Consider the following 25,016-nt stretch of genomic DNA (forward strand, 5'->3'; position numbering starts at 1 on the left):
TCGCATTTGTTCTTGATTTTTGATTCTGATACGGCTGTGCAGGTCTGGCTAGGAGAAAAGCGCCAGGAACTCCAGCCTCGCTTGCCTTGATTTGTTAAAGCGTGACAGGTGGACAAGCGATGTGCCAGGGCCGGTGCATCTTCCGCATCGTCCGTTCACGCCACATTCCCAGCTGCGTTATTGGCATTCAGCAGAATGCAGTTGTCGAGGGCTTTACGTGATCCACTTGCCTGAGCCTTCTTGACACCGATGTCATTGAAAGTGGAAGGGAAGCCGTTTGCTGCTCGGGCGTGGCGCACAAAATGCACCAGGAGGTACAACCTGCAACCCTCACTAAACCCGGACCGACCATTTCGAATCTTCGAAACAGTCTAGCCACAGTATGAAGCGAAGAATGCCAGGAATTAATTGTCGGCTTGCACAGCAAGGCTAGCTTTAATATCTCCTTTTATTAAAAAATGTTGCTATGATGGGGAATTTTGAAGCGATGTGCTCACATGTCTCCCTTTTGATCTAGAGATACACGGATTCTTGGGACTTGGCTGCAAAGTCTTAAATCGTCCCGCATCCGCGTCTTCATCATCAGCCTCCTCTTATCCTGTCCCTTGGCTGTCAGGTCTCGAGCGTTACAGACATATGTCCTTTTAAACCTTCCGATGCCCTGTTGAACCTCAGTTGCAACAAGGTTCACCATGCTCACCCCGGAGCTCGGTTCTCTCTTGGTGGAGCGCCAGGCTGCGAACGCATCGACCCCTCAATACAAGGACGAGTCGAATGCTGCAAACCTGCTAGCCATCCATGGCACTTTCTGTGGTGTAGCAGTTTTGTCTGTGTTGCTTAGACTCTATGTGAGAATTTTCATGCTCAAGAGCGTCGGGGCCGATGATTATCTTATTGTTGCTTCAGCGGTAAGTGCCTCTACTGATCTTTCCATCGCCCATTTGTGGTGCGACATCCCCCACTGACTCAAGTCATCTTCCAGGTTATTTCCATCGGAGTTTTGGTATGCTTCGCAGGTGAAGCCGGTGCTGGTGGCTTAGGTCGACATCCAGCTCTTGTTGACGCAAAGGATTGGGAGAACTTCATGCATTGGCGGTTCTTTCACTCTTTGATTGTCATGGTGGGAATCTCCCTGGTGAAAATCTCCATCGCCTGCTTCCTCCGTCGATTTGCACCACAGAAGAACTATCAGCGTGTCTTGATCGGTTCAATCATCTTTTTGGTTGCATTCACGATTTCTTGTGCCGGGACCTTGATATTCAACTGTGGTGCAAAGCCCCAAGCCAACTGGGACTTTGCATTGCGAGTCAATGGACAGGCCAAATGCTTCTCGAATACTACCTTTACCAATATCGGCATCTTCAACAGCAGCATCAACATTGCGACCGATGTCCTCTTCGCTCTACTGCCTATACCTATCGTCTGGAATTTGCAAACCAACATGCGGACCAAGATTACCCTCATCTTCATTCTAAGTCTGGGTCTGTTCGCCTGTGTTGCCAGTATCGTCAAGACGGTCTACCAAGCCAACGCACTCATGGACCCTGACTGGACGTTCCGGGACAGCTTCTTCATGTGGAACAACATCGAATTCAACATCGGGATTTTGGCCGCGTCGTTGCCTGCTCTCCGTCCACTATTCTCCAAGATTCTCGGTGCCACCCAGAAGTTCACCTCGAGCGCAAGCCGTAACAAACAGAACTATGCAGGGTACGATGCCGACGGTCTTGCGTACCGTAAGAACGATGCACGGAACTCTCGGAATCCTGCACGACAATATTATCAGTTCGACTCACAGCACTCGACCGAGCTGAATGACCTGCACAGGGGTGCCAGCAAACGAGCATTCGGAGACGACCCTAACAAGGTGCAGGGAGTCACCAGCACCGTCACGGCTGGTGATGATGGCAGTGACAAGATCATGCTTGAGCAAGATTTCCATGCCATCGGAACGGACAAAGAGTGGGAGAAGCAAAACCCGGGGATAACCAAGACTACGACGGTACAAGTCACGAGATATTGAGGCGTTGGTTGACGCGAGATATGGAGGTATCTCCAGGGTCAATAACAGCATAAGAGCAAGGGAAGATGTCATAGCGCACATCATGACTGCCCTTGTCTCGATTGCTACGAGTAAAGGCCATTTTGGTTTACGCGACTGACGCAGTTGATGAGGAGACACCCGGCGAGAGTTTGTATTTGTATATACCAAAACGTCTTTTTGCGACACGTTGGACAATGGATCACGGCACAAACACACATGGACGTTTTCCACCTCCCGCGGGTTCGCATTCCAGATCGAGAATATTTTCTATCGCAACATGTGTACATATACATAGCTGTACATACTGTATCTCTATCCGTAACACAACTGGACATACCCTCTGTTTCAAAAGGTCGACATCGTCTTGCAACTCTCAACTCTGACGCAAAGATCGATCAGCGCCTCGGGCGTTCGAACCCATTCGAAAGCCCCCAATCACTTTTGGTTAATGATCGTCGTGATTCAGAGCCCTGTACTGTACAATACTCGTATGTGTGGAGTTTCGTCCGTGCAGTTTGGCTCGAGCCCAGCCACCATGGGGCAGGTACTCCGTACAGCAGGGTATGACTTTCTTTCAGATCGGCTCATACTGCAGCTGCTGCAAGGCCCTGCTTTCGCTTAAGTCGAGAAGGCAGGAGACAAGACGATCAACAAGCTAAACTGTCCCAACACGAGAGATACTACTCCCGCCCAGTGGGCCCCCTTCCCTCGTGTCTTTTTGATGCTGCTGCTCTCGCGGAGAGCTGTGATCTGGCCAGCAGACTTTCTCTCGAGCTCGAACCGACCACGGGAAACCAATTTCGCCTCAAAGCAAGGTTTCCATTCTCCCTTTGACAATCCGGCTCCTCCCGGACACATGTTCGAGTCCGATAAACAAAGCTCCGATTGTTGAACTCTCCACCCACTTCAAGCTTCGCGTCGTATGATACAGGGTACTTGGACGGGAGTCTCTACCGAACGAATCCCAACTTTTGCCACGGGCTGTGTCTTTGCATGGACTGATCAACACACAGTTTCGCGATTGACATGGCATGATGGATTGCCGCATGCAGCCTTCGACAGGGAATAGCCATGCAGCGCAGCCCGGGCAGTCCGGTCCCTTGCATCAGCCGACGCCGAAACTCGCCTTGTGCCAGCCAAGGGGGGGTAAGCCCTGTGACACTCGTTCGGCAGTGCCAAGACTTTATGCACAGCTCCACACAAGATCCATAATCTCATTTGTGCGGGGCCAGACGAGAGAAACCAGTCTCGACACTTGACGCAGAACTACTGTATCTACTAACTATTGTAGACCCCCGAACTAGAGCTAAAGTTACGAGGCGAGGTTATTAAGTTACATGCGATGGGCAGAAGGGGATCGATGAAGGTGCCACTGGACCACCTCAACAGGGCAAGATACGGTGGATCATGGTCCTGAAAAGAGGACTGATACTAGTCCTTCTACTCGTCCAGCATAATAGCCACTTCGAGACCTTGGACCGACAGAGTACCATCCCAGCACTTGTACTCCGTATTCCAGGTCACAATCTTTGATCTTTGCTACAGTCCTCCTCCCATGAGACTCAGTTTATCGCACTACGCTCGAATGGATGTGGACCACCCCTAGACAAGACCAACCCATAGCAAACGATGCGACCTCTGTCCGATCCATCCGTGGAGTACTCCGTATTGGTCGAAGTACTCAGTACGGACACATGGGATGGAATCTACGGAGGCAAGGCCTTGGCCACGCTATACTGTACAGTCCATCGAGATGCAGCATGCAGACGGATACTGTGGTATGTTCATGCATGATTACTCTGTACTCGCACCCATGGGAAGGGTTCGGTTTCGAACGGTCTAGAATGACTCGGTTGACTCCATTGCACACAAGTCTGCATACAGTACGGAGTATGATCTCTTGACGGGGGACCATGTTCATGCGTCTCTCGGTCGACGCCAGAGAAAAAAAAAACCTTCGGGCCCTTTCCTTGGACTTGTCTCCGTTTATGTCCAAAGTACATTTTTGGTCAGGTCTAGCAATACTCAGGTTAGGTATGCACTTTACTCTGTGTCCCTCGTATCCCGTACTCCCTATACGGAGTACCAACTTGCCTGACCTTTGTCCTTGTCCTCTCTCTGCCAATGCCACTCCACTTGACTGCACTCGTACTAACAAGTATCTCGTGTTGCCTCGGCCTGTGGGAAAAACTTGGACGAACAAGGTACTATCCTCCGTCGTCTTCTACCGTCTTCTACCGTCTTCAAGGGGCTCGTCATTTCGATTTTTTCTCTCTCTATACTAGTGCTTTTGACTTGGGATGGGGTCCAAAAAAAAGAAGAAGAAGAAGGGGGATAAACCACATGGGAAAGAAAGACGAATCGATTGGCAACACGGACTAGGGGAGTTACAGGGTGAAGGGGTTCTGAAAGGTGCCAAGGTCGAGTCGAAGGATGAGATACAAGCGTTTTTTTAGGACAAAGTGCTTCATTGGGGTTTCATCACCGATGACTTGCCTTCTCGAATTTGACGGACAGGGGGTGAATTGCACTCTGTAGTTCTCTGCTGTACTGTGGTGTAGCCGTGTACTCGTACTTTTGGAGCAAAGTACTCCGTATGCTGAAGCAATTTCTTGACGATCTTGACATCCATGTCACTTGTAAGTGGCAAGGGATCGACGTCGTCACACGAGTACCTCGATCAAAAGTACGGAGTCAAAAGGGTCTTTGTCGATCCTTTGATCTACACCATGTCAATTCTGATATTTTACATGTCGTACTCCGTAATAAGGCCTCCACTGCACCGTGTCGTTCTTACTTACACGTCGATCGACACGCCAAACGATGTAACGAGCGGAGTGTAATTCTGTACTCGTAGAGGGGTACCTCGTACCGTTGAGGCTTGAGAAAAACAAAACAAATCAAGTCAAGTAAGCTAGCTCCAGTAATAGCAGTTACTTGTTGGAGTTGCGAGCGCGAGTTGCGAGTTGCGAGTACGGAGTACTTGTCCAGAGCTATTTCTTGACGAGAGAACCCTGTCTTGGACCCCCAGTATGAGACCCTGTTACTTTGTTGTCGTCCAGTAGAAGGATAAATGACAGTGGGACGAAACGACGAAGAGAACAAGGTAAAAACTTTGTGTAAATGACTTGTTGGGTTGACTGTCTGCTTTTGAAACAAATCTCATGCCCGAGAGGTGTCCTTCCGTACACAAGAAAGGCTGTACAGTCATACTCCGTATGTGTTTCATAGACTAGCTTGTAACACATCCTCTCCTCCTTGAATCTCCTTCTTCGAAGGCATCTTGTTGTGTCTCATCAACTCGGCACATTTGACCATTATCGGATCCATCATCATACTGGCCACCGCGACGACCGTGTCGCCCTTGCAGTAATAGGCCGCAAACTTGCCATTGTCGGGCTCGCCTTTGATCACCACGTCATCCCAGCCGTTCGGCGTCGAGCCACAGTACCTCAACTGGCTACCCAAGGCGGACCAGAAGATCGGGATGAATGGTTTCGGCTTACTTCCTGGCTGGGCGATCAGCTGCCCGACGGTCCGACCCATGTTCTGCGCGACGTTCCAATGTTCGATGCGCACAGGAGTGTCGTTCCCGGCGGGCCCATTGTAAGGGTACGTGGCGATGTCGCCAATAGCATAGACATCGCTGAGTCCGTTGACCGCAAAGTTCTTGTCCACGGCGACACTGCCGTCCTTCTCCAACTTGACCTTGGCGTTGTTCTCGAGGTATTCTGTCGCGGGCTTGACACCGATGCCGAGAATGACGAGGTCGGCCTCGAGTTCGGTGCCATCTTTCAGCTTGACTGCCCCGACTGAGCTCAGGCCGACCGCGTTGGCAACCTTCGAGGCTGGAACTGCAGAGTCGACGCTGGCGTTGAGGTAGAACTTGCCACCGTTCTTCTCGAGCATCTTCTGGAAGATTTTCCCCACCTCGGCTCCCATGACACGTTCCATGGGTGCGGACTCCATGCCCACGATGCTGACGGAGTTGTTTTTGGCCAGGGCGTTGGCAACTTCCATGCCGATGAAGCTTGACCCGACAATCACAATCTTCTTGTTTCCATCACCTACCGCATTCATGATTGCTTGAGTGTCACTAATCTGTCGCAATAGGAAGATATTGGAGAGATCCTTGAACCCAGGCAGTGGGAGGTTTCGCGGTGTGCCGCCGCTGGCAAGGATGAGTTTGGTATATGGGAATGCCTTGCCTGTCTTGGTCTTTACTTCTCGAGAGTCAAAGTCCACACTGGTCACGGTGTCGGAGAAGAATTCTATGGAACCATCCTTGTAGAATTGTTCAGGTTGCAGGTAGATTTGTGACGCATCTGTGATGAGGGCTTTTGACAGTTTTGTTCGGTCAATTGGGAGTCCTTCACCTGTGATGACGGTGACATGGCCTTGGTATCCATGTTGACGGAGTTTGAGGATGGCACCGAATGTACCTGAGCCACTGTTGTTTTTCTCAGTCAGCGAAGTCCTAACTATTGGGTCTGGCATTGAGGCTTACCCTCCTACCATGACGACTCTTTCTTGTGAGCTGGGCGTTGTCTTGACATTGACCGGTCTCTTTCCACCCTTGATATCTGCTTCCTTTCCAGAGATGTACACTCCTCCATCTCTTTCAACAACGTTGAACTTGTTAAGGGCAAAAGGTGCAGGTGAGTCTTCGACATCGCCGGTCTTGGTGTTAAAGCAGGCTGGTATCGATTATTAGAGTGGTATTTTAAACCCAAGAGATATAGATGATACTGACCACCATGCCATGGACACGTCAATCGACCTTCTGGCGTGAGGACGCCGTTCTTCAAGGGCGCACCATAATGTGTACAATTGGCGTTCAACGCAGAGATCTGATCGCCGACTTTGACAAGCAGGACTTTTCCACCTTCGATGCCCTCCACTTCGACCTCGACTTTGTCCAATTCCTTGAGGTCGAGCTTGGCCAGATCCTTGAGTTTCCACTCTTGAGCCATCTTTGGTGTATGCGTAGAGAACAGCCTAGTGGGAAAGTGGGGTGAACAACGAACAATCGAATTCGGAGGTGTGCGTCCGAGTGGTAGTATGGAACGGGGCAGATGCGTTGAAGCAGCTATCAAACGAAAGCCAGGCCTTGCGAACATGTAAACGGAGAGAGACGAGACTTAGAAAATGGTCATGGAGGAACTAGATGTGCACGTAGATGACCGCGGACCAAGTGGGCATGGTCTCGCTAGGATTGAGGCAGCGGAGAGAGCGATCAGGCCAAAGGGGAAGAGGGACGAGTATGAGATGGGACTGAATGGTGATGCATGCATCTAACAACGCTCGCAATGATGTCTCGCCGTGATATTCTCACTCAATTCCCCCGATTCTTCTTCCTCTCACTCTGGTCTCGACTTGGGTACCGACTTGTTCGTCTCTTGCTATTGCGTCACTTGTAACTGGATCATCGTAATAGACTTAGTCCCCGCGGTAAATCCACCAATCATCGTGTGGTGATTGTTAACCATTTACTCGCATAGCGGAAGCATTCCTATCCAGACTCCATAGAGCAAGTAAATATAGCAGCACACATATCTTCAAGGCCATTCTCCTGTCAGAGTGATGCTAGAAAGACAACAACGCCTCATTCCATGTCTTGAACTCATACCCAACATTAATATGCTCTCCTATGTCGAACCGGAACATGCCCGGACACAGCCGAAGCAACGCTGCCCTCACGACTCAAGCCTAATGCTCCAGTCATAACGACGTCTCCTCCAGGTGTACGAGACCGACTGCGCTGTTGTGTCGCCTCGAAACCGCGTCGCTCTTGTTCTAGGGCGGCTTGCTCAGCTTTCTTGTCAAGCAGAGTTCCGTCAATTTGCAGTGACCATTTGGATCTGTCGTGTGCAGGCACCACTTCAGTATCTACCACCCGGTATTTCAGTATCGCTGGAATTTTCGAGCCACTGGCATCCGCGAAAAAGCCGCCATCATCTTGTAAACGGTCCTGATACGGTGCTGCGGAAGATTCTTCAACGTCCACTGTTTCATCTTCTCTGACTTCGTTCTCAGCATCGCGTAGTCTGGCCTTCTTCGCCTTCTTCTTGGTTTTCCCCGCTTGTTCTTTCGTTGGGCCATTCCATCTCCAACTCTTGGGTATTCGACTCTCGTGAACAGCTGTCTGGAAATAATTGTAGCTGACTAGTCCCACGAAACCTTCCGAGGTTACGTTGGTCCAGCCATGCAGTTCGTCCCCACGCTCTGGTCGGAACACCAGAAACGTAGCAGTGAGCCAAACCCAACATACACCATTCTCATCGGATGTTTTGGACAATACCTCAGCTTGGGATTGCAGCTGACCATTTTTTGGAGTTACAAGAGGGAGATTATTGCCACTGCCGGCCTTAGCAGATAGCACAGGATCGGAGAAGCCCAGAACGATGCCTTGAGCAGGTGGGAAATAGGTCAGGAGAAGTGGTGCCAGATGAGTCGCAAGGACTGAAGAGCTGCCGGTTTCTAGGGAGACCGCAGGTATCGAGAGGTAAAGAGATAGTCGCGTAGAGTAAAATGTCGAGGGGTCTTCTGACTCGAGGAGGTTTAAAGACTCCGCAGCCTCAATCTCAGCTTGTTCTTCAACATCGGGTATTGATGCTGCTCCGTTGAGCGCAGGCAGCGTTGAGGACTCTTCCTTCTCCTCCGCAGGGTCAGGCACTGCGACATCATCCACTTCACTAGATGCCTGATCTATTTGCGCTGTTGAATTTTCCTTGTCTTTGCTTTTAGACTTCTTCTTTTTCTTCTTTGCGTCTGTCACAGGCTGTTCTTCCGTTGTGGCCGTCACTTCCGCATCTTCGGTCTTTCTCTTCTTCTTCTTTTTCGAAGCTTCTTTGTCCTCAGAAGCGTGCTTTCTTTTCTTGGTGGAGATCATCTTGTCTGTATTTACCGGAGGCGAAGAGATCTCGCCATTGAGTCGTATTGACATTGTGCAGTATGTGTCGCGAATTGCTCGAAGTGAAGACGCTTCGCTCTACAAAATTTCTCCAGGCGTCGGCACGAGGGGACAACTTTCTCCGACCGCAGTCTTGGCGCGAGCCACTTCTCCCGGGCATGGCGCCAGCGTCCACAACATCAACACCACAAACATCAGGAAGTCTGCTGTGAGTGATATTCTACGTGCTGAACACAAGACACATCATCCGCTACCCTCCAGAGATGTAATTGGATTCCCACACAGCCTTTTGGTTCCACTGCCCGACAAAGACATGCAGCCGAAGCCACGGCTGAAAGACAGCAGAGATCATTGGCTGAACGCTTCGCAGAAGACTTGTTCTGGACTTTTCCCCCTTGTCCAGGGCGCCATGGCGTAGCTGAAAGGTAGACACCAGCCAACATACGTCCTCCAGCTGGTGACGACGGTGTCTGCTCGTGCCCAAAATGTGTCTGGGGTACGGAGTAAGTCAGTGATATATACGTCCCCGTGTGCTCGATTTCTTTGGGCTTCCTGGATTCTATGCTTCTTAGCTTGCATGCGTACTGCCCAAATAGTCAACTTCTGACCCATCTCTGCCTTTGGATCTACTTATTTTGCAGTTGTAACGACGACGATGGGTGAACCGTCAACCAAGAATCGTCTTGTACTCTGTTTTGATGGGACGAGCAACAGATTTCAGGCCAACAGCGCCGATACGAACATCGTCAAAATCTACGAAATGCTAAATAGGGAGACAAACGATCAGTACCACTATTATCAACGTAAGTCGGCTTTGGGTTTGATATTGCTGAAACCTCAGTGCATGTCCATTGATGGCGCGTTGTAGCTGGCATAGGGACATACGACGCCGATGGCCCCATCAGCAATACAAGATACTGGGGCGCTTTCTCCAAGGCATGGTCGAAATTCAAGGCGAAACTTGATGAAGGCTTTGCGTTTTCCTTTGCCGAACATGTGATGGCTGGCTACAAGTTCCTCATGAGGTATTATGCGACTGGCGACGACATATATATCTTTGGCTTCAGCCGTGGTGCATATACCGCACGTGTCCTATCTGAAATGATTCATGACATTGGGCTTCTGTCTCGAGGCAACGAAGAGCATGTGTCATTGGCATGGTACAAGTGGAGCGACTATTGCCGTTCTGGCTACAAGGAAGACAACCTCGACTATATCAAAGACTACAAGAAGACTTTTTGTAGAAAGGATGTCAAGGTCCATTTCCTGGGGCTATTCGATTGCGTCAACAGCGTGGCCAATCTTGAGGTCCCCTTGTTCAGACGCATATCACCCTATCTGCGTTGTCCGCCCGCTACACACATTCGTCACGCAGTCTCGGTTCATGAGCGTCGGGCCAAGTTCAAACCGACGTTGTTCTTGTTCGCCAATAAGCATCTCGAAGAGCCCGGTGAGGTCGAGTCCTTCAAGGAACACTGGTTTGCAGGGAATCATGGCGACGTCGGTGGAGGCTGGCCCTTGGACAAAGGTTCCTACGCCCTCTCGGAAATCTCCCTGAAGTGGATGGTAGATCAAGTCATTGCTATCGACCCTTCCATGGAGGTAAGTGAAAGAGTTACTCTGACCCAAAGGAGCGTTACATGCTTATGAGCCTTCTTTTTCCACTAGAACAAACGTCTCGCATGGCACAAGACCGATTCTGAAGATCCTGACAAAGGACTCGACGGACTGGAGAAACGAGTGAGCCACATCCACAATAGTTTGGAGCGCGGGAATGGGAAGAAGCTAGGTTTGATCAAACATGACCTCCTCGTCCAGGGCGGAGGCTCGTCTTGGCTAGGACGCCGATTCTGGTGGCTCTTGGGTACGTCAACTTTCCCTCGTAATTCAACCCTGTGTTTTTGGCTGACGGAGCTCTAGAACTCCTCCCTCTGTCTCATTTTGAGCTCGAGGGAGATAAATGGGTGCAGCCGTGGTCGTCCAACATTGGAGGTCTGCGGGACATACCCGAAGAGGTTGCCATCAACAACTACATTGACCCGTCGATCGATCTCATGGTGAAAGCAGGCGTGCTTTCCGACAGAGAGAGGCCCTTCTTCGGCGAAAAGCCCTTCCGTGGATATCCATACCAGGGTCTTTGGAACTTGTGGGGGTTGGTAGGCAGGAGGAAGATCAAGACCAAGCCGGTCTCTGTGGACGGTGATTCTGGCCATTAGGCACTCGTATGCTATTTTGTTGTTGAATGGTCACGAATTTCCTAACATCTCATGGCCAAGTATACGATAGTATTTCAAATAATCTCAATATATTACATCTTTGCGATCCGATTATTTGTAAAACACAAGCCATTGTTCCAATTCACGTGTCACAGTGGCTTCAGTCTCCAAGTCTATCTACGGATACTTCACTAGGTATAGAGTCTCTCACCGACGACAGCCTTAAGTCTGGTCTGCAGACTGTTGCCGAACTCGGGGACGGTATGTCGACGTGATACTATACTTTGCAGCACTTCTTTCCAGGAAGAGTCGAGAGCCGAATAGCAATATCTCTACCAATCAAACAAGTATTCCCATGCGGCATGTGGGCCATTCCATCCTCCCCTCAAAGTGCCAGTTAACGAGTCCAATTGCCTGATGCTCTCAATGACACCTTGACTGCCAGTGCGCCAGATGCCCTCATGCTCGGTTAAAATTCATATGTGAAGGATCCTGCCAGTGGACCAACGTACTCCAACTTTACACCAGCAAACCCTCCGCGCGACATCACTCCCCAAAACGCCGGACGATCTGTCCACGACTTTGACCACAACATCACGTCTCAAACGTCGCCCGGAGGTTGACGAAAGCTGCCGACCCGCCCGCATTCTCGACTAGTGTGTCTAGGAGTGCGTCGGTCTGCCTCCACATTCTCTCAAGGTAAGCGGCAGGTGATCGGCCAAGCATCACTGCTGTACGTTAGTAACTTGGCCACATGATGTCCAGTATGGGCGGGGGACTTGCCTAGGATGGCAGAGTTAAGTTCCTCGGCGACTGCAGACCTCCCGGAAGATTCGAGAAGGTGACCATTGACGCTGACTGTAGGATCATCGTATGCAAGCAAGCTGAAGGTCTCGTTGAGCGTCTTTGCGTAATCTTCTTGACCACCATATTCTCGAGACAGTTCCTGGCCGTATGCCATAACTTCCATGAGATATTGGTCATGAAGTAGCACAGTCTCACTCGCGACTGCTTTCCCGAGGCCGTTGCTCTGACTTCGACCATTGGGCTGGTCATCGAGTTCCATATCCTGAGCAAAGTCATCGTCTGTAGCTGCCGAGGCTTCACGTTGGGCAATATTCTTTCTCGCGTTCAGTTCGGTTGTCTTTCTGATTAACTCAACCCATTTGCGACACTTCATCTTGAACACGATGCTAGGATTTTGTGCGAGGACAGCAGGGAAGTGTGCTTGAGTGAGCTCAAGAGCTCGGTCAATGTCCCCAAAGAGGATCGCACGTCGAATCTCTATGGCGAAGTAAGTACTGTGCTACTAATGAGGATGGGGTAAATTTGCTTACTCTGACGGTTGACAGCTTCAGTATCATCCACAGGCGATGCAGTTGGCGGAGTCGGTCCGGTATTGTTCAAAGATTCTCTTTCCCTCTGAACATCGTCCGCAAATGCCCTAGCGGTCTCAACGTAACCATCATGACTCAGAAATTGCATGACCAAGTCTTGAATCAGCGCGTTCTCATTCGGGCACTCGGTCGGGCGCTCTGTCATTAAGTGAGGCTTCGCATTGTCGATTTCCCTCGACACTTTGTTCCTCTCGCTTTCCATCTTATCGTCGATGTCAAACACAAAAGGCCTTTGTCCGAAATTTACAGTGATAAGCGCTCCTGTATGCTTTTTCATTCCCACCGTGGGATATAACTGCAGGTCCTTTCTCAGTTCCTTGAAACATACCCCAAGCTCCTGTCCGTTTTTTGTGAAGAAGGCATGACCGGCGTTGAAATTCACACCGCAACCGATGACATCGCCAGCATCAAAAGTGGGACCGTAGTGTCTACCGGAATGTTCGCCGCAGAACATCTTACCATCATCGCCATGGTATCCCCATGAGTGCGTCTCCCACCCCGGCAGTCTTTCCAAGGAAGCTTCCACCGTAGAGAACCCAATAGCAATGGCCGTATCTTTGCTCTTGTGTTTAATCTCTACCTCGAAGTAATATATACCACAAGCTCGCGACATGGGGTAGTTTGAGCGCACCGACGCCGCCTCGATCTCCGCTCTGCTCCCAGAACCAATATATTTCAACTCGAGACCGTCATCCATCGCATCCAATCCTGGATACTTGTCTCGCTCGCTCCATCGAGAGGGCAAAGGCATCAATGGGTGACTCTCTTTCGGAGGATTGCTTTCGATGATGTCGTATGTCATACCACGATGTGAGGGTGCCATTCTTTGAGCATTGGAGTTCCCAGCGCTCGTGGACAGCGAGTTGGCTGCGGAAGAGGTGTTTGGTGGTTGCGCTCTCTCACTCTTCATCCTCGCTTTGTGTTCGGCTTCCAGCTTCGCAACGTATCTCGATGCTCTCAGGTACGAAGGGACAAAAAATGGAGCGATGGGAATTGTGCCTGTCTCTGTAGAATGAATATGGGCGAACTTCCTTGAGTGTGGGGGCAAAGGTGTTGGCCTTTGCCTATGTAAACCATTTGACTCGTGCTCATGAGCTGGCTGTCCTCCCGGATGCTGGGATTCTGAATCGTGGAAAGAAAAGGAACTGCCTGAAGCGAAGTTTCTAATAGCAGAGAGGGCTTCTGATCGAGGAGCAGGGAGGTTCGACTGCGAGTTCGCGCCGGAGGCTACAGAAGCATAGGATTGGCGTCTGGCATAGTTGGAAAAGCTGGGCCTGACGCCTCTACTCGGACCTGCGCCGTCGGCCATGACAGCGATAACAAGAGAGGTTCGAGAGGTTAATTAGGCGATGAGGATCTCGTCGCGCTCGAGTGACGTTTCGACCAGCGGACACGGGGGAACAATCGGAAGGACAGCGGTATGGATGAGTTGGTGGCTCGTAACTCGATAAGTAGGAGGAGGATAGGCTAGCGTGCCAACTTCTTGTCGATGCCCATGACTTCGACTTATCGATGAATCCGCATATTCGCACCTGCTGGCAGTTCGATGATATGTATGAGGCAAATACTCCCTTGACGGCTGTTATCTCACTGACATGATCATGTTTGATGCAGTTGTTAGTGTCAGTTACTGGGCGGCGTTTAGGTGTCAGGTCGTCCACTTGCGGGGGGCCCGGAATAGGCCAGCCCCCAACAGCGTCATCTAAGCACGGATTCGTCCTGTCTCTCAGGGAATACGTCCAACATGTCCACTTCGAGGGTACCACTTCCTACGAATAGATCACGCTTTAATTGATAGAGAAGTATGCACAATTACATAAAAGGCGCTGATTTGCAATGCCAGGATGCTCTACTGCGTGGCGTGGCATTTTCCTGCTGCTTCTATTTATACAAAACGTCTGAATGTCTAGAGCCATTGGGCAGAGGAGACCGGCTCTCGTCAGCCATGTGTCTAGGCATCACCATGAAATACAGTCTTTTCCACCATGCGACCTGGTACAGATTCTCGCTAGACTAGTGAGTCTGTCTCCCACGCGCCAGCCGTATCCCAAGTAGCCACATAGAAATTCGAACCCTAACGCCGTGCTGAAAGGATAACGTCAATAATACTGGGGAAAGGTACCACCGGAATGTTTTCCCTTTCTCGATATCCGATGCATAATCCTGGTATCATAGTCGGCCATGAAAAGCAATGAAGCAATGAACTAGATCGTGGGCCTGGGTTGGCCGATAAACCTGAGTCTTGTCGAAGAGAAAAATTTCAATTTGTTCCGCGGGCAGGAACGCTCTTGACTGGAAACCTGCAGAGATCGAGGTCTCCTGCGTTTGGATCGATGAAAGAGAAATCTTCGTGGTCGCTCTACCACTGTTGGAAGTCGAGAATATTCGCTTCTGCCAGGTGGATCTCGTCTAGAGAGCTCTTAACTTGCATGTGCTATTGTAGGCCGTCAAAACTTTTGGTTAACCCTGGGCGGCGACCGTTGCTGGCGGTGGTGGCATCGGGGCTGGGGAACTGGCTGCTGGGGTAGACAAGACCATGGGATCAGGATGTTCGCCAGCGTTGCTGTCCATGGCAGCGTCGCTTCCGTTGGGTTTCATATCACTGCTGCTCTGTTGGGATATCTCCTTGGCATCACTAGATTCTTCGCCATTGAGCACAGGCAGCCTCTCGTTGCCCTTCCAGGAAGGTACTTCCCACACGATGCCGGTGAAGCTTTTGAGGGTAAATGGCTTCTTGTTCCATTTGCGGCATGGCTTTCCTGAACGATCCAAGGCTCGAAGGCCTGCATTAATAGCCCCCTGATTTGCTTTTGGTCCTAACCGGTGCCCTCCAGGCATGGCAGGCAATGATGGTCTGTTAGAGCCAGCATCGATGGCACCGTCCTCCCTATACGATCATGTTAGAATGCTATTGAGAGTTAGGGCAGCAGCGTGTATCGAGAACCTACATTTTTTGTTTTTTCTTCGGACCTGGTTTGCCTCGTTGCTTGCTTGTGCCATTGGACTCCGACGCCATTTGTCCCAGGCTTCTCTTGTTACCTGCCCCAGGATTTTTTCGCTTCTTGGAGCCATCGCCGTTGGGTGCGTCACTATTTGGTGCCGGCGTCGAATTAGATTCCGATGCATTATCATGGCTGTCAGGTGCCTTGACGGCGGGTTGATCTTCGACCGCAGGGGCAGGGGAGGAAGCCGACGACGTGGCTGATGGTTCTTCTATCTTTGTGGCAGGCTCCTCGAAGCGACGTAGCGATTGGGGCGACAGCTTGAGTACCACTATTTTACCCTGCTTCTTGCCCTTGTCAGGCCGGACTGACGGTGAGCGACCAGGTGTACCCGACGATGAGATGGTCATTGTGATTGTGAGGAATTGGGGTGTCGAGGTGGGTGGACGGCGAGATAGCAGGGAACTGTGGTAGAGGTGAGCGGCAAGGGACCTCTAGGATGGTTCACCCGTCGCTCGTGACAGGCGGTTGAAATTATTTTCGTTTGTGGAGTTTGAGGTAATTATTATGGCCAGCCTGAGCAAATCTCTTTGGTGGTGAATTTGACGATTAGGAGTGAGAGTGGTGGTGAAGTGTCATGATGGGTGAAGGTGGTGGTAGGAAAGGAAGAGATGGAGAGGAGGATGGGAAGGTCGATGAGATGATGAGACAGTGCTCATGGCTGGGGGCTTGTGAAGCATGGAATCCTCGGGATGGGCTTGGATTGATTTGGCTCAGATCAGATGCGGACGCAGACAGAGTCTCAGTGAAGGAGCGAGTTCAGGTGTTACCGGAGACGAGGCGTCAACGCTGCGATTTTTCCTACGCAAGCGAAAACAGGCCAATCGACTGTCTTGAAGCGGCGTGGCCCACTATACGCGCTGCAGCCAATCAACACGTGCTGTCGGTGGCTGGAAAGGCTCCTTGCCTGTCGCTGCTTCTGCCGAGTGCGTCCAGGAATCATTGCACCATACAGAGTGCTACGAGTACTAGTCAGGAGTCGCTAGCTGAAGGGATACTCCGTAAGCTGGGCGGCCTCTGTCAAGCCTGTTTCTTCTGTCGCCTCTAATTACGGAGTAGCAAAACCACAAATCCCTGACGCAAGGACTGACGGGTCGGAGGGATAGGCATTGCTAGGTTCCATGCCCCCGATGCCGTCCTCCGAAACAGCTGCGAGCTGAATGATCTTTCGAGCATCGCACTCCGCCTATCACTGGTGATACAGCACTTCGGCCAATTTGACTACAGGGTGATCACCCTCTGTGAGGAGCAGAACGCCAGATTATGCATCCGGCCAAGAGGAGACGCCTGGATCAGTCTGCCACATCGTTGACCAAGCCCTTTCGCTCACCGCTACGAAATCATTCGAGCAATCATTCCCACAAAGGAGACATTTCCAGCCCAGAAAAAAGGCTTCACGAAGCCACTAAGCAATCCTCGCCGCCCGTGACTACTTCTCATGATGCAGATAGAACGTCCACATCGCCTGTTGGTCCCGAATCAACCCACCCTGATCGAAACATCGATCCAGGTCTTGACCACAAAAGCAATCAGAAGCAACATATTGCCCTATCACTTCAATTGAAGAAACTGTCCCAGTCACTTGATCTTGCTCAACAAGTCTTGCATATCGAGACGTCTCAACAGGATGCACAATTGAGATGCTTGATCTCGAAATGGAAGCAGGTTGCCCGTAACGTCGCTGAACAACTGTTCGAGGAAGCAAAGGAGCGTATCAACGACATGGGTGGATTCACAGCCTGGCAAGCCCGCTTACAAGAGGATGCACGTCTTTGGCACGACGTTCAGAGGACAAGTCACGAATCTCCTCGATCCAAAGTAGATGAGGATTCTTCCCGCGAATTTGCAACTACGGAGACAGAGAGACACACCACTGCAGAGTATGAAGATACTCATCCAAGTGTAAGTTTGAACTGTCTTCGCCCCAAATGTGTTGGGCGCACTAATATACATGCCAGTTCTTCACCATGGACAAAATGCTTCGGGAGATGAACATTGACCTGAAGCTCATTGGGTATGACAACGAATCTGAGGGGTGGATCGATTGACCTTCTAACACCCTCGTCGTGCTCGATGTGCCTGCATACATCTTGGCCTGGAAGTCATGTTTCTCGGCGTGTCACTTGCAATCGGCCGTGTCGACTTATACCCGAGGCGATTCGAACGAGCGCTCGAGCATGATCGCGCCTCTTCCGGACCTCTTCCTTCGGGAGGACCAAGGACAAAACCGCGTCTGGGTCTCTGTCTCTTGGGCGGCGATCAGCATTTGTCGGACACCGCGGAGTGACCCCAATATGCGGCTTTGGAGCGAACCTTTCTATGACCGGACTTTCCGCCAGCGGCCGTCGGCCACAGCAACACATCGTAGCTGGTGTGTCCTGCCAGGAATGTAGTATCAGTCTTCACAAACAAGAATAATGATCCTCATCTCATGACTGGAGGTCGGCCTTCTTTGTTCCAAACGACACGGCTCTTGACCCATTCCACAGCCTCTTTAACTCCGGTCCCTCGAAGTGCACTGACAGGTAGTACGCGACTGTCTCGTACCATACCTCCCTTCTCACCTTCGAAGACCTTTCTTACAAACCCCTCTTTGATTCTGACAACCTCGATGCTGTCTTCGCGATCTTGCTTGTTGGCCAGCACCAGGATAGGTATACCTGCAGCGTCTTGATTTTCCAACACACTCTCCAGCACCGCTCTGCACTCGTCGAGCCGTCCTTGCGACTGCCCCAAAGACAGCATTCCCGGTGTCATTGGCGTCATTGGGGTCCACGGTGTCTGTGGCTCATCATCGTCCGTCTTGCTGCTTATGAAACTCTTTTTCCGCGTATGCCAGCCTGGTGTTCTCGGGGCGTCGTCGAGTTCGCCGCTGCCCAAGTCCGTGCTGTCGACCACAAACACGACGGCGTGTGCGCTCTTGTAGTAACTTGTCCACAGTCTCCGTAGGCTCATCTGGCCCCCCACATCCCAGATCTTGAGATACATGTCTGGCAGATCGATCGTGGCAACGTTTTGTCCGACGGTCGGCACCGTATTTCCAGCGGTGTCGGAGGCGGGGGCATCGCCAGTCTGCCCGGCCTGATCGATCGCGGTGTTGAACAAGGCTTTGATCTGGGTAAGTAGGGTCGTCTTGCCGGCGTTATCGAGACCAAGTAGGATTATTGAATACTCTGCGAGGGCCAACGCGCCGAAAAGTCAGCCAATTGCCTTTGACGGAGGGATTGGTGGGGGGTTTCACCACTCACCCGGCTTGCTTGTCGCGTAGAGGTAGAGAGACCTCATCAAGTGATACATAGTTCCGTGTTCGGAGAGACAAAATCCACAGGATGTTCAAGAGTAATAAACCGCGAAACGCGAGAAACAAACGGAACTTTTTTGACAGCAGTGGTGACTTGACTGAAAGCCTCATAACTCATCACGGAGCATTATTACCTCTTGACAGAATTCATGAGTGCATTATTTCGGTCTTAACCTTGAATTTATGACGCCATTTCGCTGATGCTCATATGCGTCGCAGGTGTTGTTGAGTCACCCGAGACGTCGCTGTGGTGCTCAAACAACCCTACAGAAGTCCGTCGATGGGCAGAATGTCTCCGTATGACGACGGCTATTCTTGGTATCACAAGCAAACGGATGATCTGCTCTAAGGTCACGTGTGCTGTCACCTGACTCGTGGCGCTTTTGGTACCTCAAGTCCTCCGTATATATGCCGGATACTTTTCCTTTTCCTCTACTCACCTGGTAGCTTTTCCGGTCTTGGTTTGCGATGTGGTTATTGCTTTGTTCACCGAGGACTGGAAGTCGAGGAGCAGACACTCGATCTAAATGACTCCAAATCAAACCTTTTTGCCAGGTTCTACGCATGGTAGGAACCCGCAAGTAACCAAGAAGCGTCGACGCGATGGGGAGAGAGCTCGGGTCACTCGGGCTTGTGATCGGTGCAAAAAGTGACAACCCCTTGAGCACCTGCGCGTCTACGATTGAGTGTGCTAACTGGTGGCATTATCCAGGCGGAAAATCAAATGCAATGGCAGACAGCCATGTGAATTCTGCTCCCGGACCAATGATAGCTGCACATTTGATTCCGTCTATACAAGAGGTCGGGCGCCTTCCATTCCGGCGGCGGCCGAGGCTGAGATTGGAAGCAACTCCAAACCTGGTGAGGACGTGATGACTCCCAGTGAAAGTCCTGCTGTCTCAAGCCAGCAGTACCTGGCAGTCCCAACCACGGAGGCAATTCAAGGTTCTGTAGCACTACAGAGCCAGCATGTTTCATCAACCTATCGGGCGCCTTCCGCCTTAGCATATGTGGCGACAACATCACCCAGTTCCCCTGAGCCATGTCAAGCCAACATACAAGGCCATTACATTGGGCCAGCATCTGGCTTTTCTTTCTTGCTCAGGGTCCAGAAGCGCTTGGGTCAAGCCATCTCCTTCTCTCATCCTAGCAGCATCTTTACCTTTGGTGATGCTCCTTTGCATCCTCCTGAATTTGATCCCTCCTTCTGCATGATGCTTCCTCGGAGCGATGCTCAACGTTTGATAGACCGGTATTTTGACTTTGCAATGCCGACGTACCGTTTCCTCCATCGGCCCACGATCCAGGAATGGTTCGAGGAATTTTATGATACCCTTGGAGTCATGCGCGATGCGCCTAGTGCTCCAGCCAAGGTTGCTTTGCTCTTCGCAGTGTTTGCGCACGCCAGGGTATATATGCCTGATAATGACAGGCCGGGTCCGCCTGATCTGAGGTCAGTGATTTGCTTCAAGCCGGTTGGAGAGCTCGCTAAATCAAAGGATGGACAGTGCCCGCTACTTCTTAGCTGCCGAGCATCAACTTGCGAAGGAGAGAGGCTCCATACGCTTGACTAGTATCCAAGCGCGTCTGACTCAGTGTTATTACCTTCTGACCCAGTCTCGCATCAACCATTGCTGGAGTTTGTTCGGTACAACGTCGCATTTGGCACTGGCCATTGGGTTGAATCGGAGCAGGCGGCCTGACGCAGCAAGTGGATTCCACCAGGTGGAAGCCGAATGCCGCCGACGAACCTTCTGGTGTGCCTACACCCTAGACACATATCTCAGCGTCGCTCTGGGCAGACCGCGGTCATTTCACGACGAGGACATTGACACAGAGCTCCCGGCATGTGTCGAGGATGAAGAACTAACCGCAGACTATGTTAACACGTCTTCATTGTTGAAAGTCCAGTCGATCATGCTTGCTCCGCTTGCACATATGAAGTAAGACAAATACATGCAGCATATAACCGATGTCTAACGAAACAGACTTGCACGTATCATCAGCCGGATCTTACGCGATCTTTACTCGATCAAGGCTATTTCAGCCAATCGCCGAGCGGTCTTGACCGAGAGGGTCTCAAAAGACCTGAGTGACTGGCGAGTCGAGTTTGCTCGGTTTCTGGACGCCGAGTACTCCAACACTACCCGCCTCATTCCAATCTTCCAGCGGCAACGAAATGTTCTCAACCTTACCTACTGGCACGCTATTATTCTCACTCACCGACCGTTCCTGCTGAATAACCTTGCACGGCTTTCAGAGCAAAACAGGAGCGTAGAACAGGAAGACCCACAAACCGAGGAGAACGTGCAGCAGTGCCTGAAAGCTGCGATGAACACTGCGAATACGATCGACGATATAAGGCAAAACCGTCAAATGTTTCGCGCCTTTTGGGTTTGGGCTAACGGGCTCCTTGAAGTCGGGAAAGGCTGACTGTCTACAGATTACCGCGTACTTCGCCTTCGCCGCAAACGTTGTACTGTATATCTACGTGATACAGAAACGATCATCTCCGCAAGAGGTCTATAGCGACTTCCTCGCAGCTGCCACCCGGTGCCAATCCCATATCTCGAGCATTGCCGAGAAAGGATCGCTGTCCGAGCGCTATTGCCTCGTGTTGGAGGAATTGCGCGTCGAAGCCTTCCGCCAAACTGGAAATACGCACCAACCCATGCCCGGTCTGGGAGGGATGGACAGCCACGCTGGCCATTTAAACCACGCACAAGAGAGTGGAAGCCCAACCCAGTCATTGTTTGTGGAAGGCAATGCTATTTCCACGACCAACTTCACGGACTTGACGGGGAACGCTGTGATTGACTTCAACGACTTCCTGAGTCCTGCACTTGAGGAGGATTTAGACTGGGGTCAATTTGCTTCGATGGTTTCATCGGGGGTGGGCAATTTCGACGCGTTTCTCAATGACGATCCATTCAAGATCTAAGTACCATGGTCGACATGCCTCTCCGTCTCCGCCTAGGGAGCCACAAAACAAAAGCTTACGAAACTTGGGTGCCCTCCCGAATCCTGGCTGCGTAATACCACCGGTTGACTGTGGGGGTCAGCGGAAAAAGCAATATTGGACGCCACAGGTGACCTTTTCCGTTCTAGACGCGCTATGCCTATTACTACTCATGTTGCAGTTTTGACATCCCTGGTGAGCCCAAAATACTTCTATAGCGGACAGACCACTCCTCTCGGTGTTGACACTCAACCTCCAAGTTCACACTATGGCGTTGGCAATTTGTCAGCGCCTCGAAGGCAAGACAATACTCATAACCGGCGCCTCGTCAGGCATAGGGCGGGCCACAGCCTTTGAGTTTGCACGCACATGCCCACACAATCTCAATCTGGTCCTGACGGCACGCCGCATCGACAGTCTGAAGCAGATCGCGAGCGAGATTAACAAGGAGGTCGGCGATGGCGTCAAGGTGCACCCGATCCAACTCGACGTCAGTGATGCGGACGAGGTGCGCGCATTCGTGGGTAAACTACCTACCGCGTTCAAGGATGTCAATGTTTTGATCAATAATGCGTAAGTCGCTCTCCTCTGCCCAGCACGCCGACTTGATTCCACGCGGGGACGAGCATGCTGCCTTCGACCAAACAATGGTAAATACCTCAAGGGATATGGCGCTAACCGAATCGCGGAGCACAGCGGCTTAGTCAAAGGCATCGCCAAAGCCCCTGAAATTTCAGAAGAAGACATGAAAATCATGTTCGCGACCAATGTGACCGGGCTGATCAATATGACTCAAGCTATCCTGCCTGGCATGCTGAAGCGCAACAATGGCGATGGTGAAGGCGACATCATTAACATCGGCTCGATAGCGGGGCGCGAGCCGTACGTTGGTGGTGGCATCTATTGCGCAACCAAGGCAGCTGTCCGGTCGTTTACCGAAAGCTTGCAAAGAGAGCTGGTGTCGAAGAGGATCCGAGTTATTGGCATTGACCCTGGTCAGGTCGAGACCGAGTTCTCATTGGTCAGATTCAACGGTGATCAGGGGAAGGCTAAAGCCGTCTATGCGTGAGTGAACCATTGCCAGTCCTGTCCAGAAGACTTTCTTAATATTGTCACAGGGGTTGCGAGCCATTAACACCGGATGACATCGCTGAAACAATAGTCTTCGCCGCCGGAAGAAGGGAGAACGTGGTCATCGCAGACACCCTAATCTTCCCCAACCATCAAGCAAGTGCGACCATCATGCACAGAAAATTCACATAGAGATGTTTGAGGAATTCCTGTATGGCGACCAAACCGATCTCACTATTGTGACCAGAGCCTTGTTCATGGATGGGATTGAACAAATTTATCTTTCCTCTAATGCAAGTGACCTCGTTAGTTTACAAGGGGTCTACGACTATAGAGGCAACCAAAATCTGGTTCTACTATGTTCATTAGACCTGATAGAACTATGTATGATGGATAGATTAACATACACTGTGATATTGGGTGTGCCCACGTTGGATAAATGCTTCACTAAACAGTGATCCAGTTATGCTAATCCACGCGTAAACTTGACACTCCTATATTTAATCTTCTCACCAGACCTGTATCAATTAGGATAGCATTGTATAAGGGACCACCTCTATGTCGAAGATTCCCCCCATCTGATCCACACCGCACGGATCAGATGTAGCAATCTGGGCTTCATTCATTGGACGTCGAGATTCGGTCCGGACCTCTTGGGCGTTGCGGGAGTCGTGTTTTTCCGTCGATAACACATACAAGACAACTGCTTTTCCGGTCCATCACCCACTCCCCATCGTCACGAGGAGAACCCTTGGATACCACACCTCAACTTTCACAAAGCATTCTGTTATTCCCTGAAAGGAAGATGTAGAGCAACTCCTAGTGAATGTGAAGTTCAATGCTACATGACAAGTATACTCATCTACAGATGCTCTATCCGCGGAAACTAGGATGCTGGCCACGGGAAAGGACTCCGGGGCGGCAGGATGGTCATTCGAGTACATCGAAGAAGGCATCTCCGAAAGCTGGTGAACGGATACCCACTTGGGTAAGAGTCTTGAAAGTATTTCGACCTTTTCTTCCTACCCCTTTGTGTCCTCGGTAACTTTCGTGTTCTTGATCTGGTGTTGTTGCAAATCATCACTAGACGAACCGTAAGAACGAACAAGTTTGTCTGTTCTACCTCTCTCTTGGGCCGTTTAGTTCTTGTCCAAAGCAAAAACAACAACTGAATACAACCATGCCGTCGGCCTCAAACATTGTGTCTGAGGCAGGAGACACTGTCAAGTTCCTCTCCAATCCACCACCGAGCGGTGTTTGGGTCCCGGCGATCACCTTTTTCGACCACAACACCGACACTCTGGACACGGAATCCCAGGCCAAATACTACTCGTATCTGTCACAATCCGGTCTTGCTGGCCTCACCGTACTTGGCACCAGCGCCGAAACGTTCCTGCTGACCCGGGAGGAGCGCAAGACTTTGGTGGAACTTGCCCGGAGGGCATGTGGCCCGTCGTTTCCCATCATGGCCGGGGTCAGTGGTCATTCGACCAAACAAGTCTTGGAATACCTTGGGGATGCGGCCGAGGCTGGTGCCGACTACGCTTTGCTTCTGCCCCCGGCTTATTTTGGTGGCAAGCAGACGACGCCGGAGGTGACGGACAAGTTTTTCGACGCCGTGGCCGGGGCCAGCCCTCTCCCCATCGTCATCTACAATTTCCCGAACGTCTGCAACGGGGTCGACCTGGACTCGGCCACCATCGTCAGGCTGGCCAAGAGACACGGCAACATCGTCGGCGTGAAGCTGACCTGCGGCGCCGTGGCCAAGATCACGAGGCTCGCCGCGGAGCTGCCCGCGGGCACCTTTACGACGTACGCAGGACAGTCGGATTTCTTGATCGGAGGCCTGGCCGCTGGTGCCGCGGGGACCATCGCCGGTTTCGCCAACGTGTTTCCCAAAACCATCGTACACATCTACAACCTATACGAGCAAGGCAGGCTCGAGGAGGCCATGGAGCTGCACAAAAAGGCCGCGCTGGCCGAGCAGGCTTGCAAAGCGGGTATCGCGTCAGTCAAGTACGCGGCGACCTTGACCACGGCCAGGGCTGCAAGTATCCATGGCGCCACGAAGAAGCTGAAGCCGAGACCGCCGTACGTGGAGCTTTCCGAAGCG

General features: G+C 51.3%; 9 protein-coding genes across 9 annotated transcripts; 4 read left to right on the forward strand and 5 right to left on the reverse strand.

The window, feature by feature from the left end:
* The first annotated feature begins 405 nt into the window (after positions 1–405).
* Positions 406–2,364, forward strand: PV06_04949 (uncharacterized protein). The gene is made up of 2 exons (XM_016405908.1): positions 406–908; positions 983–2,364. The coding sequence occupies exons 1-2, from the start codon at positions 693–695 to the stop codon at positions 2,021–2,023; spliced, it is 1,257 nt and encodes a 418-aa protein (XP_016264114.1). The 5' UTR covers positions 406–692; the 3' UTR covers positions 2,024–2,364.
* Positions 2,365–5,269: 2,905 nt separating this feature from the next.
* PV06_04950 (uncharacterized protein) lies at positions 5,270–7,164 on the reverse strand (the record flags this gene model as incomplete). Its single annotated transcript, XM_016405909.1, has 3 exons — positions 5,270–6,494; positions 6,552–6,741; positions 6,798–7,164. The coding sequence occupies 3 exons, from the start codon at positions 7,162–7,164 to the stop codon at positions 5,270–5,272; spliced, it is 1,782 nt and encodes a 593-aa protein (XP_016264115.1).
* A 515-nt stretch (positions 7,165–7,679) lies between these two features.
* PV06_04951 (uncharacterized protein) lies at positions 7,680–8,990 on the reverse strand (the record flags this gene model as incomplete). Its single annotated transcript, XM_016405910.1, has 1 exon — positions 7,680–8,990. One exon carries the CDS (start codon positions 8,988–8,990, stop codon positions 7,680–7,682), a length of 1,311 nt encoding a protein of 436 aa, XP_016264116.1.
* A 2,281-nt stretch (positions 8,991–11,271) lies between these two features.
* Positions 11,272–14,207, reverse strand: PV06_04952 (uncharacterized protein). Its single transcript, XM_016405911.1, has 3 exons — positions 12,511–14,207; positions 11,957–12,457; positions 11,272–11,901 (listed from the first exon to the last, which is right to left on the reverse strand). Exons 1-3 carry the CDS (start codon positions 13,877–13,879, stop codon positions 11,768–11,770), a joined length of 2,004 nt encoding a protein of 667 aa, XP_016264117.1. The 5' UTR covers positions 13,880–14,207; the 3' UTR covers positions 11,272–11,767.
* Positions 14,208–14,366: 159 nt separating this feature from the next.
* PV06_04953 (uncharacterized protein) lies at positions 14,367–16,336 on the reverse strand. Its single transcript, XM_016405912.1, has 2 exons — positions 15,519–16,336; positions 14,367–15,457 (listed from the first exon to the last, which is right to left on the reverse strand). The coding sequence occupies exons 1-2, from the start codon at positions 15,920–15,922 to the stop codon at positions 15,031–15,033; spliced, it is 831 nt and encodes a 276-aa protein (XP_016264118.1). The 5' UTR covers positions 15,923–16,336; the 3' UTR covers positions 14,367–15,030.
* A 116-nt stretch (positions 16,337–16,452) lies between these two features.
* PV06_04954 (uncharacterized protein) lies at positions 16,453–19,146 on the reverse strand. The gene is made up of 2 exons (XM_016405913.1): positions 18,821–19,146; positions 16,453–18,745 (listed from the first exon to the last, which is right to left on the reverse strand). Exons 1-2 carry the CDS (start codon positions 18,867–18,869, stop codon positions 17,997–17,999), a joined length of 798 nt encoding a protein of 265 aa, XP_016264119.1. The 5' UTR covers positions 18,870–19,146; the 3' UTR covers positions 16,453–17,996.
* PV06_04955 (uncharacterized protein) lies at positions 16,544–17,988 on the forward strand. The gene is made up of 2 exons (XM_016405914.1): positions 16,544–17,474; positions 17,531–17,988. The coding sequence occupies exons 1-2, from the start codon at positions 16,836–16,838 to the stop codon at positions 17,618–17,620; spliced, it is 729 nt and encodes a 242-aa protein (XP_016264120.1). The 5' UTR covers positions 16,544–16,835; the 3' UTR covers positions 17,621–17,988.
* A 254-nt stretch (positions 19,147–19,400) lies between the features above and the next one.
* PV06_04956 (uncharacterized protein) lies at positions 19,401–21,814 on the forward strand (the record flags this gene model as incomplete). Its single annotated transcript, XM_016405915.1, has 5 exons — positions 19,401–19,522; positions 19,586–20,326; positions 20,382–20,816; positions 20,862–21,267; positions 21,317–21,814. The coding sequence occupies 5 exons, from the start codon at positions 19,401–19,403 to the stop codon at positions 21,812–21,814; spliced, it is 2,202 nt and encodes a 733-aa protein (XP_016264121.1).
* Positions 21,815–22,100: 286 nt separating this feature from the next.
* Positions 22,101–23,095, forward strand: PV06_04957 (uncharacterized protein; the record flags this gene model as incomplete). Its single annotated transcript, XM_016405916.1, has 3 exons — positions 22,101–22,405; positions 22,529–22,897; positions 22,951–23,095. 3 exons carry the CDS (start codon positions 22,101–22,103, stop codon positions 23,093–23,095), a joined length of 819 nt encoding a protein of 272 aa, XP_016264122.1.
* Between the last annotated feature and the right edge of the window lie 1,921 nt (positions 23,096–25,016).

Source organism: Exophiala oligosperma (genome assembly GCF_000835515.1).
Source record: "Exophiala oligosperma strain CBS 72588 unplaced genomic scaffold supercont1.4, whole genome shotgun sequence".
Classification (NCBI taxonomy): Eukaryota; Fungi; Ascomycota; class Eurotiomycetes; order Chaetothyriales; family Herpotrichiellaceae; genus Exophiala; species Exophiala oligosperma.

What these genes read in the sequence shown, in the direction of transcription:
- PV06_04949 (XM_016405908.1), top strand. Translation starts at nt 693, where the DNA reads ATGCTCACCCCGGAGCTCGGTTCTCTCTTGGTGGAGCGCCAGGCTGCG. An exon ending in ATCTTATTGTTGCTTCAGCG is followed by an intron (nt 909 to 982) that starts GTAAGTGCCTCT and finishes GTCATCTTCCAG; the next exon opens with GTTATTTCCATCGGAGTTTT.
- PV06_04952 (XM_016405911.1), bottom strand. Translation starts at nt 13,879, where the DNA reads ATGGCCGACGGCGCAGGTCCGAGTAGAGGCGTCAGGCCCAGCTTTTCC. An exon ending in TGAAGCTGTCAACCGTCAGA is followed by an intron (nt 12,458 to 12,510) that starts GTAAGCAAATTT and finishes ACTTCGCCATAG; the next exon opens with AGATTCGACGTGCGATCCTC. An exon ending in ACTTAACTCTGCCATCCTAG is followed by an intron (nt 11,902 to 11,956) that starts GCAAGTCCCCCG and finishes AACGTACAGCAG; the next exon opens with TGATGCTTGGCCGATCACCT.
- PV06_04953 (XM_016405912.1), bottom strand. Translation starts at nt 15,922, where the DNA reads ATGACCATCTCATCGTCGGGTACACCTGGTCGCTCACCGTCAGTCCGG. An exon ending in CCGAAGAAAAAACAAAAAAT is followed by an intron (nt 15,458 to 15,518) that starts GTAGGTTCTCGA and finishes ATGATCGTATAG; the next exon opens with GGAGGACGGTGCCATCGATG.
- PV06_04955 (XM_016405914.1), top strand. Translation starts at nt 16,836, where the DNA reads ATGCATCCGGCCAAGAGGAGACGCCTGGATCAGTCTGCCACATCGTTG. An exon ending in ATGAAGATACTCATCCAAGT is followed by an intron (nt 17,475 to 17,530) that starts GTAAGTTTGAAC and finishes TATACATGCCAG; the next exon opens with TTCTTCACCATGGACAAAAT.
- PV06_04954 (XM_016405913.1), bottom strand. Translation starts at nt 18,869, where the DNA reads ATGTATCACTTGATGAGGTCTCTCTACCTCTACGCGACAAGCAAGCCG. An exon ending in CTACGCGACAAGCAAGCCGG is followed by an intron (nt 18,746 to 18,820) that starts GTGAGTGGTGAA and finishes TGGCCCTCGCAG; the next exon opens with AGTATTCAATAATCCTACTT.